The 14,886-nt window shown below is 39.4% G+C and overlaps 1 protein-coding gene across 2 annotated transcripts in view; it reads left to right on the plus strand.

The window, feature by feature from the left end:
- RELN (reelin) overlaps positions 1–14,886 on the plus strand; it is a 456,663-nt gene that overhangs the window by 342,468 nt on the left and 99,309 nt on the right. For both annotated transcript variants that reach the window (XM_073328520.2, XM_073328521.2), the window contains exons 23-27: positions 2,375–2,512; positions 4,063–4,249; positions 9,078–9,283; positions 12,143–12,314; positions 12,605–12,805. In XM_073328520.2, coding sequence (XP_073184621.1) covers positions 2,375–2,512; positions 4,063–4,249; positions 9,078–9,283; positions 12,143–12,314; positions 12,605–12,805 — 904 coding nt within the window. The remainder of the gene's footprint in view (positions 1–2,374; positions 2,513–4,062; positions 4,250–9,077; positions 9,284–12,142; positions 12,315–12,604; positions 12,806–14,886) is intronic.

Genomic DNA, 14,886 nt, shown 5'->3' on the forward strand with positions numbered 1-14,886 from the left:
CACTGCCCCTGCAGCTCCCATTGGCCATGGTTCCCGGCCAATGGGAACTGCGGGGTCAGCACTTGGGGTGTGGACAGCGTGTGGAGCCTCCTGGCTGCCCCTACGTGTAAGAGCCAGAGTGGGGACATGCCGCTGCTTCCAGGAGCCACGTGGAGCAGGGCAAATCCCCAATCCTGTTCCCCAGCTGGAGCACTAGAGCAGGGCAAGCCTCAGACCCCATTCCCCAGCAGGAGCTCGAGGGCCGGATAAAAACGTCTGGAGGGTCAGATGTGGCCTCTGGGGCATAGTTTGCCCATCCCTGACTTAAATGCTCAAATAAACTCCCAGAATGTACTAAGATTCCCAAATTTGAATTGTTTAACCTTGTTGCTTTGTTCATTTTTTGAGTATCGGGATACATACACTTCCCCACAAGTGCGTAGACATTTTGATATGTCTGGCTATAGCTCTATCACCTTTAAACATCTTTAAGAAAGTGAGGTCTTCCTATGCAAAAGAAGCCTTCACTTTATTGTTCAGTTGTGGATGGATTTCTGTGGTTCTCACTATTATATATCAAATCAAAGTAAAAATATGTTAAAACAACATTATTCAGGTTGCAAAGTGAAGCGCACAAAAGTTAAGAAATGCCAAAATTAAGGATGCCTGAGCAATCTTACTTTAGCTCCCTTATGCGTATACATTATGAGACAGTCTTTAATTACATAATCACATATTATTTTTCCACAGATCCCCTGCTTCATTCAGTGTTCACGAAGCACGGTGCTCCACTAATCAGCAGCTATTCAATATTTTGTTTTAGCCTCATTGTTCAATATGTGTCCTCTGTCTTATTTACAGCACACTATTCAGACTCTACTTTGAAGACACAATTGTTAATTTCCTGAGAGACTTTGCTGTGGAGCTCATCAGTATAGTATCCAAGGGCTTCACAAACATTAATTAATTTATTTTCACAAACCCCTCCTCTGAGATGGTGGAATATTATCACCATTTTACAGATTGGGAGCTCAGACACACAGAGATGATGGTAAAATATATCCATTAATTTTGGGTGTCCCATTTGAGATGCCTGGGACCTGACTTTTCAGAGTACTTAGCATCATATAGTACTTTTTATTTTCAAGCACAGCTCTGTGCTCATCACTTCTACAAATCAGGCCCAGGGTCTCAGGCTGTCACCTACAAAATGAGGAACTCTCACTTAGTGGCCACCTGGGAAAAGTTTGGTGTAGTGATTTGCTTAATATTACACAGGAATTCTTTGGCAAAAGTAGGGGCAGAATCCAATTCTCTAGGACAGCATTCAGCCATGAGACCCTCCTTTCTCTCCCTACATTCCCCTGCCTCATTCTCTCCACATCTACCAACTTCAGGAACAAATGAGCTAGGGGTCCTATGGACAACAGCTTGCTTTAACATAATCCTGATTCATCCCCAAGGGAGGTCCATCCTGAGCACTAAATGAGGCAAGGGTCCTGAGGGTAAAAAGGTATATGATCATATTGTTAAAGATGATGTCATACTGCATACATGTATACAGGGGCACAGGCATACTTAATTCTGGCATTTCTTCTTTTTAGCTCTTGACTTTGCAACCTTAGTAACATTCTTTTGATATTTTTTGTTTTGTTTTCTTTTGTTTTAATATGGCCAAAGCTATGTATTTTTCTCTAGCCTTGGTCTCAGAAATGGCTGAAGTGGAGAAGTCTGATTACCAGCACGACAGAAACTACAACCACCACAAAACCTGGGTTATGGGTGGGGAATGTTACACCTTTAACACATGGCATGAAATTACAGGGTTTGGATTTCATTTGAGTGCCTAGCCAACAGGGGGTCATTTAAAAAATATTAAAATAAAAGCAAAAATATATTGTGTAAAACATGTCTGCCTCTAAAAACTGATTAAAATGTCAATAACCAGATCATAAATTCTTGTAATATTGTCTCAACAAAGTGAAACTTTTGTGTACAGTAAAAATGACACAACTGTTAGTGACTGGAAATAACATACAGAAATTCTAGTTTTATGTCTTCTCATGCTCACAGAATGTTACTGAATAGAAGTTTGCTCCTCTTCATGAAGTTTTTAAACTTCATGTTTCTGTTAAGCATAAAGCATTTGAAGCATCTCTGTAACATTCCTCAGAAACGTCATGAATAATTGGATTGTCCCTCATTTTCTCCTGCACATAAGGGTGCTTCTACCTAGAAAATTAGTTTATCAAAATCTATGTTTGGTTGTGTCAATCTCTTACAAGTAGAACTGTAGAACTAGTTTATTCTGTATTTCTGCTTTGTTGCATTCTAGCCTCTTGCAGAGAGTTGTGTAAAGCATTACAAATAAAACAATTTTGTTATTAATTTTCAGGTCCAGTGCTACACGTTTCCGTTGGAGTCAGTGCTACTACACAGTCCAAGATGAATGGGCTTTAGACAACATCTACATTGGACAGCAATGTTCAAATATGTGTAATGGACACGGCTGGTGCGACCATGGCATATGCAGGTATTGCACGTTTCCCAGTTCCTCTGGAAATGGTGACTCTGAATGCTGCTGGGATTTTATGTATTGTGTTATAAGGATGTTAGGTCACCTAGAGTTTTGGAGATGTATCTTTCAATCGTTTAAAATCTAAATAAATAAATGAAATAATGTGTTTGTTAAACCATTATGGCCAGAACAAAAGCCAACAAGTGCTCCAGTCCCCAAAAGCAAAGCAGGCATATACCTGGTGGATCCAGGCTGTGGAGGGATCCGTCAGTGGTGTAAGGACCATTATAACTGCATCTACTCCAGCATCACCATCCTGTCCCAGGCATAGGGGATATGACCAGGGCACTGCTGTGACCAGCTGATCCCATATTGTCAGAGTGGACCCCGGGTGGGTACTATTTGGCAGCCAGGATCACACTGAGCTGTCTTTAGGCTTCTGTGACTTACACCAGGGACTTGGCTAGTGTCTACTGGCCTCAAGATCATCTAGATACCACAGTGATTGGCATGTTTTAAAATAGCTAGAGAGAGAAGATATGATGGTATTTTTAAAAATTATGTAGGTGGTGGATATAGAAAAAACATAACCAATTAATGTTTATCTGCATTGTAAAAACATAGAAAAGTATAGTCGACTAACAAATTTTAAGACCACTTGGACACTGCAAAGTGGTGCTCCACGTCATGGCCAGAACTTCACAGGGACAGCAGGGATACAACTAAGATCCATCTACACCAAAAGTAAATGCTCCTGCCATGTGAGCAGGAAGAAAATCTCTGATAGTTGTTAATATTCTAGAACCTAAGACGCAGAGTTGAGCTGTGGTACATGTCCACACAAGATAGGTCATTACAGGAGAGATTTTCTAAATCACAAATGCACGTTAGTAACCCAAATGCCATTGACTTTCTCTCCCCATGGTATCATTCATTTACCTTCCATCCCAAAAGAGTGTTTTGACTAAATAAATGCAGGTATAACTAACCACTAAAATGTAACCATCTTTGGTGGAAGAGAGACAGCAACACTACGTAACTGTAAGTGGAGGGGAAGTTTTGATCATCGTCACTAGGACAAACCCCTGTTCTTAAATATCCCATAAAACTTTTTGTAAGGACAGATTTTTAACAGTTCATGGTCCCTTCTGTGAGTGGACAACTTGTATATGCTCCAATTGCAGTTTGCTAATACACCCTCCAGTTTGCACACTCATATGTAGGAGTGTGCCCAGGCAAATCAGGGATTGTGGAATACACAGGTCGGAAGATGTACAGAAGTGTGCAGGCCTGTTTGGAAATTTGGCCCTTAATACCCCTGGGAACAGAATAGCCATTACGTTTTTGTCTGATTAAAAAGATCTACATACATAGTAGCTTCTGTGTATCTGTTTCAGAAGGGCTGAACTGACCACGCCAGGACCTGAACTTGTGATTCCAGGGAGTCTGATTATTTCACATCTAACTTAGAAGGGCTGCTGCATTGTTTTAAAGTAATTGTGGATAACATCAAGTAGAATATGTATGTATCTTTAGGAGCCTGGTGTCTTTATGCTTCTCTCCAGGTGTGATCCAGGGTATCAGGGCACTGAATGTCACCCTGAGACTTCCCTCCCTTCAACTGTAATGTCTGATTTTGAGAACCCAAATGGTTTGAAGACTGAATGGCAGGAAGTTATTGGGGGAGAAATTGTAAAACCTGAACAAGGCTGTGGGGTCATTTCTTCTGGATCATCACTCTATTTCAACAAGGTACACCCAAGAGTTGGGTAAATTAGAAACACTTTACATATATCTTTAAATGGAACCTAATATGGTTGTACGGCAACAAAGAAGGAGATTGGTGGTGTGTGTTAGAAAGTGATACAAGAGTAGATGACATGCAGTACGTAAATGCAAATTAGACAAAAATATGGATACATGTGCAGAACAAAGCCAAGTTAGTCTTTTTACAGACAAAAAGGATTGGGAATGCAGACATTGATTGTTCACCTAAGAAATACCATGTGTAATGGGAGGAACTAAAGGATCAGTGATGTACCTGAGAAATTTGCATATTAATCCTGCTATTGTTTATAATAGGATTTGTATATATGCTGTATATTCTTTCAAGTAACTTACAACTCCCATTAGTGACTATTCTTTCATTCTTTTTCCTAAACAAGGGCAGTAGTCTTTCTTTCAGAGGCTAGTTCTTTCCCTACACCCTCAAGGCATGCAACTTTTTGTGAAGTCAAAGAACTGGAGCTGGTGAAAATACAGATATGTTACTCCTCCAGCTTTCTGGAAAATGCTTGGTTAGCTCTTATCAGATGCTTTGTTTGCATGACTCAGTTGGCTCACTCACACACAAAAATAACATGAAACAAAGAGAAAATTAGGAAATCTGCAGATCAATAATATGTAATCAGATGAAAGCAAAAAGATACTTTTATAACCAAATGTAAGATTAGGAGAACAGCTTTGTGGTCACAGATCTACTTTTCTTCTTACATTGCTGTAATATCTAATTTTAATTACAGAAAGGAAAACTATACGCATAGTTATGTGGTTTCCTTTTACGAGCCTGATCCAATTGCCACTGCAGACTCTAGAAGTTGGATCAGACCCAGAGGAATAAGCTAATATGTTAAGCTGTGTAATTGTATGTTGTTTATCTCATTTACAAAAATCTATCCCATCAAATAATTTTCAGAACTCCTATATACTTGCAGGGGTGCTGGAACAATTTTTATAATGGGGATGCTGAGAGCCATTGAACCAAAGTGTAAACCCTGTATATAATGGAAACCACTTCAAGCCAGGGGGTGTGGCAGCACCCCCAGTACTCCCAGTTCTAGCACCTATGTATATGTGTACAGCCAAGTCTCCTGGAAATGCAATGCAGTACTGAAAATTTCATAATAGACCAATCAGTATAACTAGCTAATTGTGATAATTGGATTTTTTATATAATTGTCTTCTCTATTAGATGTTCCTCCTTCTGGCTCATTTTCTCAAGCCAAGTTTCTCAAAGTAATTTGCTAAATTAGAATTAACCTGCTATGATCTGGGGTTCTCTTTTATTATTTTTCTTCTTATTTCTGCTTAGGAAGGGTGAAAATCTCATTTAGAAATTCTTGGCTTCTTTCTATTGATCTCTAAGGGTTAGGTTAGCATTTATTTTTTCAGTAGCAGCAGTCTGAGTGCCATAATTGAAGGTGACTTATTTAATTTGTGTTTAGATGTTCTGTGTTCAATGCGCCTCGCTGCCATGGTGATAGATGTTATAATAAATTATTTGTAATCATTGGCTGACATTTGTGTGTTGTTTTTAGAGCACATACACATGTGTTGCTATTTCTTTGTATTTGTTCAAATAGCCACTTTGTATTTGAACTTCTAATGTTTACTGCCATTATCAGTCTCTCATTTCTGGATTAATTTTGGCTTTGTTCTGCTGACTCCTTGTTTATCTTTTATATCTCATTTTAATCAGTTGTAGGCATGTTTTCATCATGGAACTCTTTCAATTAGTCCCTTGCATTTCCTTTGTGACGTTGCGTAACTGAAGGCCTGTTTTAATTAACCTAATTCTGTAGCTGATTATTCTATTGGTAGAATGGATTTTATGTTATATGTATGAGAAGTACAGCAAACCTATCTGAAATAGTATCTCAGTTCTTCACATGAAGCTTGATTCACCCCTTCTAGTTCAGGGGATGACGTACATTGCGCACAGACCCTGAGCTTTCAAGAATGAATACCCACTTCCTCAGATGTGTGTAGTGGAAATTTCTAGAGGCAGGTATAAATATGCAAACAAGAATCAGGCTAGGGATAATGAGGTTAGTTCAATCAGGGAGGATGAGGCCCTCTTTTAGCAGCTGAGGTGTGAACAACAAGAGAGGGGAAACTGCTTTTGTAGTTGGCGAGCCGTTCACAGTCTTTGTTTAATCCTGAGCTGATGGTGTCAAATTTGCAAATGAACAGAAGCTCAGCAGTTTCTCTTTGAAGTCTGGTCCTGAAGTTTTTTTGCTGCAGGATGGCTACCTTTAAATCTGCTATTGTGTGTCCAGGGAGATAGAAGTGTTCTCCTACAGGTTTTTGTATATTGCCATTCCTAATATCTGATTTATGTCCATTTATCCTTTTACGTAGGGACTGTCCAATTTGGCGGATGTACATAGCAGAGGGGCATTGCTGGCAAATATTACATTGGTGGACATGCAGGTGAATGAACCGGTGATGGTGTGGCTGATCTGGTTAGGTCCTGTGATGGTGTCGCTGGTATAGATATGTGGGCAGAGTTGGCATTGAGGTTTGTTGCATGGATTGGTTCCTGAGTTAGAGTTACTATGGTGTGGTGTGTAGTTGCTGGTAAGAATATGCTTCAGGTTGGCGGGTTGTCTGTGGGTGAGGTCTGGCCTGCCTCCCAAGGCCTGTGAAAGTGAGGGATCATTGTCCAGGATGAGTTGTAGATCACTGATGATGCATTAGAGAGGTTTTAGCTGAAGACTGTATGTGATGGCCAGTGGAGTTCTGTTGGTTTCTTTCTTGGGCTTGTCTTGCAGCAGGAGGCTTCTGGGTACACATCTGGCTCTGTTGATCTGTTTCCTTATTTCCTCATGTGGGTATCGTAGTTTTGAGAATGCTTGGTGAAGATCTTGTAGGTGTTGGTCTCTGTCTGAGGGGTTGGAGCAAATGCGGTTGTACCTCAGCGCTTGGCTGTAGACAATGGATCGTGTGGTGTGTCCAGAATGGAAGCTGGAGGCATGAAGGTAGGCATAGCAGTCAGTGGGTTTTTGGTGTAGGATGTTAACATGACCGTCACTTATTTGCACCGTGGTGTCTAGGAAGTGGACCTCCCGTGTAGATTGGTCCAGGCTGAGGTTGATGGTGGGGTGGAAGCTATTGAAATCGTGGTGGAATTCTTCCAGGGTTTCCTTCCCATAGGTCCAGATGATGATGTCATCAATGTAGCATAGGTAGAGAAGGGGCGTGAGTGGACGAGAGCTGAGGAAGCATCATTCCAGGTCAGCCATAAAAATGTTGGCATATTGTGGAGCCATGCAGGTGCCCATAGCAGTGCCACTGGTCTGGAGGTATATATTGTCACCACATTTGAAATAACTGTGCGTGAGGATAAAGTCACAGAGCTCAGCAACCAGTTGTGCTGTGGCATCATCAGGGATACTGTTCCTGACAGCTTGTATTCCATCTGTGTGTGGGACGTTTGTGTAGAGAGCCTCTACATCCATGGTGGCTAGGATGGTGTTTTCTGGAAGATCACCAATGCATTGAAGTTTTCTCAGGAAATCAGTGGTGTCACGGAGATAGCTGGGAGTACTGGTGGCATAGGGTCTGAGTAGAGAGTCCACATATCTGGACAGTCCTTCAGTGAGAGTGCCGATGCCCAAGATGATGGGGCGTCCAGGATTTCCGGGTTTGTGGATCTTGGGTAGTAGATAGAATAACCCCAGTCGGGGCTTTAAGGGTATGTTGATTTGTTCTTGTGTTAGTATAGGGAGCGTCCTGAGTAGATGGTGCAGTTTCTTAGTGTATTCCTCAGTGGGATCTGAGGAAAGTGGCCTGTAGAATTTGGTATTGGAGAGTTGTCTGGCAGCCTCCTTTTGGTAGTCAGACCAGTTCATGATAACAACAGCACCTCCTTTATCAGCCTCTTTGATTATAACGTCAGGGTTGTTTATGAGGCTGTGGATGGCACTGCATTCTGCACGAATTAGGTTATGAGGCATGCAATGTTGTTTTTCCACAATTTCTGCCTGTGCACATCAGCGGAAGCATCCTATGTATAGGTCCAGACTGTCATTTCCACTACACGCGTCCGACAAAGTGGGTATTCACCCATGAAAGCTTATGCTCCAATACGTCTGTTAGTCTATAAGGTGTTACAGGACTCTTTGCCACTTTTACAGATCCAGACTAACACGGCTACCCCTCTAATACTTGACGGACTCTGAGTTATCCAGGACTGGTACACCCTCAGAAGAGTGTGTGTTTACATGTCTTCCCCCCTCAGAGGTTCAGCTTGACCAGGACAGCTTTCAATTCCAGCTCAGTCGCTGAAGGAAGTTGCCATGGAGGCTCCCAGGGAAATATCAGCCCTTCCCTCCACCCTGGCTATGCTCCCTCCCTGGCTAGCATAATCCAATTTTGGTACCATGCTAGCCAGTTTTGGACCCCACAGCAGAGTTGCTGTTGCAGTCATCTTACCCCACCACCTCCTCATTCCAGGTAGACTTTCCTCATGTGAGGGCTCCATATTATGTCAGAAAAGCTTATATATCTCAAGGCGAAACAATATCACTGGGTTTTAATTTAATTTTGTGAGGATCAAGGGATTTTTTACATATTAAAAAAAGTTTTAAAGTCAATAAAATCTGCAATTGGCTGCAGAATTTCAAGAACTTAATTTGGTTCATAAATCAATTTACAAAAGATTATTGCTCTAGACATGTACATAATTTTCCATATACAACTGTGTTTGACATTTAGACATTTTCAGTAAAAGTGTCTTAGCGGGATGATTAACAATCTGAGTATATTTATTTTCTTTTCATGTGCCTCTGTACTACAGGACGGAAAAAGGCAATTGATGAGCTGGGATTTGGACACCACCTGGGCAGATTTCATCCAGTTTTACATTCAGATAGGTGGGGAGAGCTCTTCATGCAATAAACCAGACAACAGAGAGGAAGGTGTGCTGTTGCAGTACAGCAACAATGGAGGTATCACTTGGCACCTACTCGCAGAAATGTACTTCTCTGACTTCAGCAAACCTAGGTAAGATATTGGTTCAAACTAAAGCCATATCATATAAGACTTTTTAAAAAATCTCTCTCTCAATTTATTAAAAGGCAAAACAAAAACACTGTAAGTCATAATGCGTAAAATCCATTACAAGAAAACTCTTCCAGGCTTCAATAGTAAAGTACTTTGACTAGGAATGGAAAAAATCTAATAAAGATGGACCGTAAAGAAAAACTAGTGAAAAATAAAAGTGTCCAATTATTCAATCCAATGTGCAACATGACCAGATCACTACTAATACATATACAAAATTAACAGAAAAATATAGAACTTGTCCAAAATGAGGTGCAGAAATTTGTTGTTTCCTTTTATCTCTGGTTTCAGCTCTGATGAATATGTATTGATATTACATGCAAAAAACTACATTAAAAGAACATTAAAGATGCCAAGTTAAACACTCCAAAATTAGGAAATGCCAGAATTAAGGTTACTTTAATTACATCTATCTATCTTAGGTACTTATTTTGCTTCTGTTACCGTAATAACTCTTCACAGTCTTTAATGTATTTAGCTTCACAACACCCTTGTGAGGTACAATTATCCCATTTTTATAGATGGTAAACTGAGGCACGGAAGAATTGAGGGTAAAATTTTCAAATGCACCTAAGTAACTTAGGACTAGAACTGGTCAAGAATTTTTGTCAGAATCATTTTTCCATGGAAAATGCCCTTTTTGCGAAATTGAAAATTTCCATGGGAAAATTTTAATTTTGCTTAAAATTTTTCATTTTCCATAGAAAATGTCAAAATGACGGCTCCCCAGCTGCTCGCCTGGAAGGCTCTTATCAAAGCCTTCCAGAAGGACTGCGAGGCTGAGTGCCATGACTCTGCCTCCCTGGCTCCAAGAGATAGTGGTGAGAGGCAGAAAGGCTGAGTGCTTCATGCACTCTACTCCTCTGGCTCTGGAGCTGGAGAGTAGCTGACCACCCTGGCTTGTCTGCCACTCTGGCAGTTGGGCTGGAAGACTCTTGTCAATCTCACTACAGTGAAAACAAGAGCCAACAAGGTGGGCAACAAGGAAGCCAAAAGTTCCCATGAAAAATGTTACCGTTTTGACTTTTTGTCATGATTCAGGGTGAAAATTTTTTTAAAAAATGCAAAATTTTGCATGGGAAGGGATTTCCATTTCCCAGCCAGCTCTGCTTAGGTTTCAGGTTCTGGAGAGGAATGTTCTCTAGTAGTTATATGCACTTCTGCCCCTGTATTCTCTCCTCCATCCCATCTGTCCCCTTCTGGCCCAGTCACCTCCTACCAACCTCTGCTCCTTTACATTCAAGTCAGGTTGCTTCTTCCTTCTTCTCCATGCTTCCTGGGCAATAGCAAAGGGAGCTCTGAGTCTCACCACTGTCCAATCTGGTGCCTGGTGCCACAGCAGCCCATAGCAGGCAGGAGGAGCAGTTGCAGGGAAAGACCTAGTTGGCACGTGCTCAGTGCAGAGGGAATGTACAGAGAATTTAGCTACCAGCCTCTTGCAAACCTCTACTGAGCAATTTTGAACGGTGACTTTCAAAGTGTTATAAGTCAGCAAAATGTAGTTGGATTTTCAAACATCCCTCTGATTCTTGGCTTCTCTGACCTGTTGCCAAATTTCAAGTTCCTGCTCCAAAGCATGGACGTGTTAGAGCTGCTCATTGAAATAGTTATAAGGATATTTAACATATGCAAAAATGTATTTCCCTAACCTCATTCTCAGAAATGGCTGAACCATTTTTTGCTGAAATTTCCCTCAAAAAGTTCAGTTTGAGGCAGTCACCCAGCATGGAAAATTTCAGTCTGAATGGTTAAAGTTTAGCAAAGTTATATGCACCTGAAAATTGGGTCTTATAATGGAAAATGTAGGGCAACCTTAACTATAGGCATCACAACCAGCTCCACCTGCAATGTTACAAATAGTTAATATGGAAGGATAGATGAAATTTCAATTATATCAGTACGTTACTCTGATAACCCTATTTCGGTCATATGACATCAAGTATTATTGTTTTATTACTTATTTTATCGACATTTATACCTGCTATCACCATAGAAGTTAGGGGCTTACTAATAACAAAGACGCAATAAATTACAAAACACCCACAATGGGTAATGTATGGGAGGATTTCCTGAGTTGCCAAAAGAGAGACCATTAAAACTTATTTCTAATTTAGATTTCAATTAATGTGTTAAAAATAACTCACAAAATAGGATTCATTCCTTTAATATGTACTAAACAGAGAACATTTGAAAATCCTGTTGTATTCAATGAAGAACCAGCCAAAATGTGTATCCTGATTAATTAGTTCAAAGTATGACATTGTTTGGACTAAAGTAGTCTATGTTTACCCATAAGACATACTTCTAATATGTCCAAGACAATGATACTTAATGAAGTTTATTCAAATAGAACATAAAATAACTCTTTGTGTTACTGTTATTCTTATTCCTATACTTATCAGAAAGATACTTGGTGTAAGGATGTCACCAAAAAGAGAATGCCTGATTTGTTGAAATGGTCTTCTGATATTGCTATGGAGAATTGTTATGAAACAGAATCCTGCTTTCAATGATAGCTTTCTAAATTATTGTTATTTATTGTTTTTATTACAATAGCTTCTTACAAGCCCTTCTGAGATCAAGGCCCCCTTGTGCTAGGCAAGACAGACAAAGGATGTATCATTATCCCCATTTTACAGATGGGGAGCTGATATCCAAGGATTTGGAAGATTTCTAATGATTCCCACCTGTAAAACAGATTTTACCTTTTCTGGCCTCCACCGTCTGGTCTACATTGTTTCATGTGTCTCTTTAAGAACTGAGTGTTCTATAAAGTTCTGCTAAAATCTTGTCTTTTAGATTTGTCTATCTTGAGCTTCCGGCTGCTGCAAAGACTCCTTGTACTAGATTCCGCTGGTGGCAGCCAGTATTTTCGGGGGAAGGCTATGACCAATGGGCCATTGATGATATCATCATTTTGTCAGAAAAGCAGAAGCAGATCATTCCTGTCATTAACCCAACTTTACCACAGGTAATAAGCAATGCCGGTAAATAGGTACCTTAATGAAGCAGGAGATTTAATAGAGTTTTCTTGGAATTTACTGATTGCTTTTAAAGAAAACTGAAGTATTTGCAGGTATATCCTTGTCTGTCTAGGTACTTGTATAATCCTTCTCATAATAGATAGCACCTATAGATAGCACCTATCCTGGTGCTAAATGATTTACATGCATCAAGATAGAAAAGAGTGTTTAAAAGTTATTTCATTGTTATTCCATACAGTGTGGTGGTGATGTTTGATGTCTCTTTCATTTCTGTCAGAACTTTTATGAGAAGCCAGCATTTGATTACCCTATGAACCAGCTCAGTGTGTGGCTGATGTTGGCTAATGAAGGGATGACCAAAAATGAAAGTTTCTGTTCTGCCACCCCATCAGCAATGATATTTGGTAAATCAGATGGAGATCGATTTGCTGTGACTCGGGATTTAACACTGAAACCTGGATATGTCCTGCAGTTCAAGGTATTCTTTTATTTCAGATCTCTCCAGTTGAGGTTGAGGTATAGTGGGTTGATCCTGCAACCCTTTCTCATGTAAATATCTCTTACTCACCCAAGCAATCGTAGTGATCTTAACAGGACTGCTCATATGAGTAAGAACTACTTGTGAGATTAAAGGTTGCAAAACATCCTTCCCATTTCTGTCTGTGTAAAAGATGCAGAGGACATAAGTATGTTGTTGTACTCTATTAACAAGACCCTGCTTTCTGAAAGAAAAGGATAACAACCATAGAACAGGAAAGCTTTGTCTGTTTCACCAAAATAAATTTTAAAAATTTGTTATATCTTAATAAGCCTCTGAAGTGATGACTTGAAATGACTGTCATTATATTCCATTCAGTATCAGGAAATGCTACTGCAGTGGGGTATGGAAAGAGAATGTATCCCATTTGGTACCCAGTGACTACAAAGCTTCCAAGTGGCATGAGTACATTTTTTTATACTTGAAAGTATTTAAGAATTTACAAGCTGTTCTATACTCCAATGTGGGTTTTTCAAATAATTTACTTTTATTGTGGCAGTGAATATAGGCTCCAATTAGTATTCTCTTCTTTAAAGGGCTTACAAAATTGTCTTTGCTGTGACAGTACATCAGAATATAAACTCAAAAGGAAGTGTATTTGCTTTGACAAGCTGTTGTTTCTGAACCCTAATCAAAATTTTATTGAGTTTATAATGAAATCCCATTGGTGAATTCTGGGGGTCGGTTGCAATGCAATTTTAATGAGCTAGCCACAAATACATGGTCCTTACATAATTGGTGGATACAGATACTGAATAATTTACAAACAGAATTATTAAAGAGATCAGATGTTTACAGGCAGCTTTTCAATATAATTCCCACAGTTATATAAATAGGAAAGTTGGCTAGAATAAGGGAATTTGTAAAATAATCTCATCCCATTTAGAAGTTCTGTGATAAAATGCTATACCATCTGAGGACTACAGTACATTACATAAATCAGTGTCCGTTGTGTTATGCCTCAGACTATTTTGTAAAACAAAAAACACTTAAATATGTAAATACAATTTCACCAGAATAATATGCTAATCACATTTTGACACTTTTTCTACTTGAGTGACAAAATCATTGTTCTGTAGGTGTTATACTCAGCAGGGATCCAAGCATGATGTGTAGCCTAAATAAAGCAGACTTACTATTTAAAATGCTTTCCATCCTTGAAACTTTTAGCAAAGTAACATAAACTAAGAAACAAAAAAAGTCTCTGTTGAAGCAGTAATACCTCTTCCTTTTATGTGTGTATAGATTAGGAAATCAATTAAGTAGGTGATTAACTTCAACCTGCTTACGTTCCATTGCTATGCTTTACTTGAATCATATGTTTAAGTGCTTTCCGGAATCAGGTCTTAAATGTTGTGTTTTACACAGTATTAAAATTAACCATAGAAGCTACTCGTGTTCTTTTTCTAATAAAGGAAATAGAGACAGTAATAATTACAGTCTGGATGTGGTATGTATTACTACCTGCTTCCAGTAGATTGTCAGGCATTTGCAGTGGAGTGTTAAAAGTAAGATGAGCACTCCGTCATAGACTTTGCTTAGATTGGGCCCAGTGGTTTTAAGTGTCTGTGATCACTTGTAGTCCAAAAGTTATTGATATATAGGTAAAATTGTACGTCTTCCCCCCATGCATAATAATTATACATCCTTGTGAAATAGCTGAGCGATTTCTGCTTAGCATAATTCAACCTTTCTTTCTTTTTGGATTTAGTATTTTTTGCTCTAGCAAAAATTAGAAACCTATTCTCTCCATTGCCATCACCTATGAATGGTCGGGATAGAATTGGTGAGATAATGAAACATCTTATTTAGGCATAACTTCCTTATTGCATAAGCACATAGAATATAATAGAGAACCATATCCCTTCTATAGAATTCTATGTAGGATGGTTCACAGATCTACAGAAGGGCTAGCATTTTCTGTTTTATAGGCTTTAGAGTAATTTCTGCAGAACCCTATTAATTTTATCCCTGTGAAATTTTATAGGACTTTTCTATATGGCCTTATTTGACAAAAATGG

The sequence above is a fragment of the Lepidochelys kempii genome, chromosome 1 (genome assembly GCF_965140285.1).
Source record: "Lepidochelys kempii isolate rLepKem1 chromosome 1, rLepKem1.hap1, whole genome shotgun sequence".
NCBI lineage: Eukaryota > Metazoa > Chordata > Testudines > Cheloniidae > Lepidochelys > Lepidochelys kempii.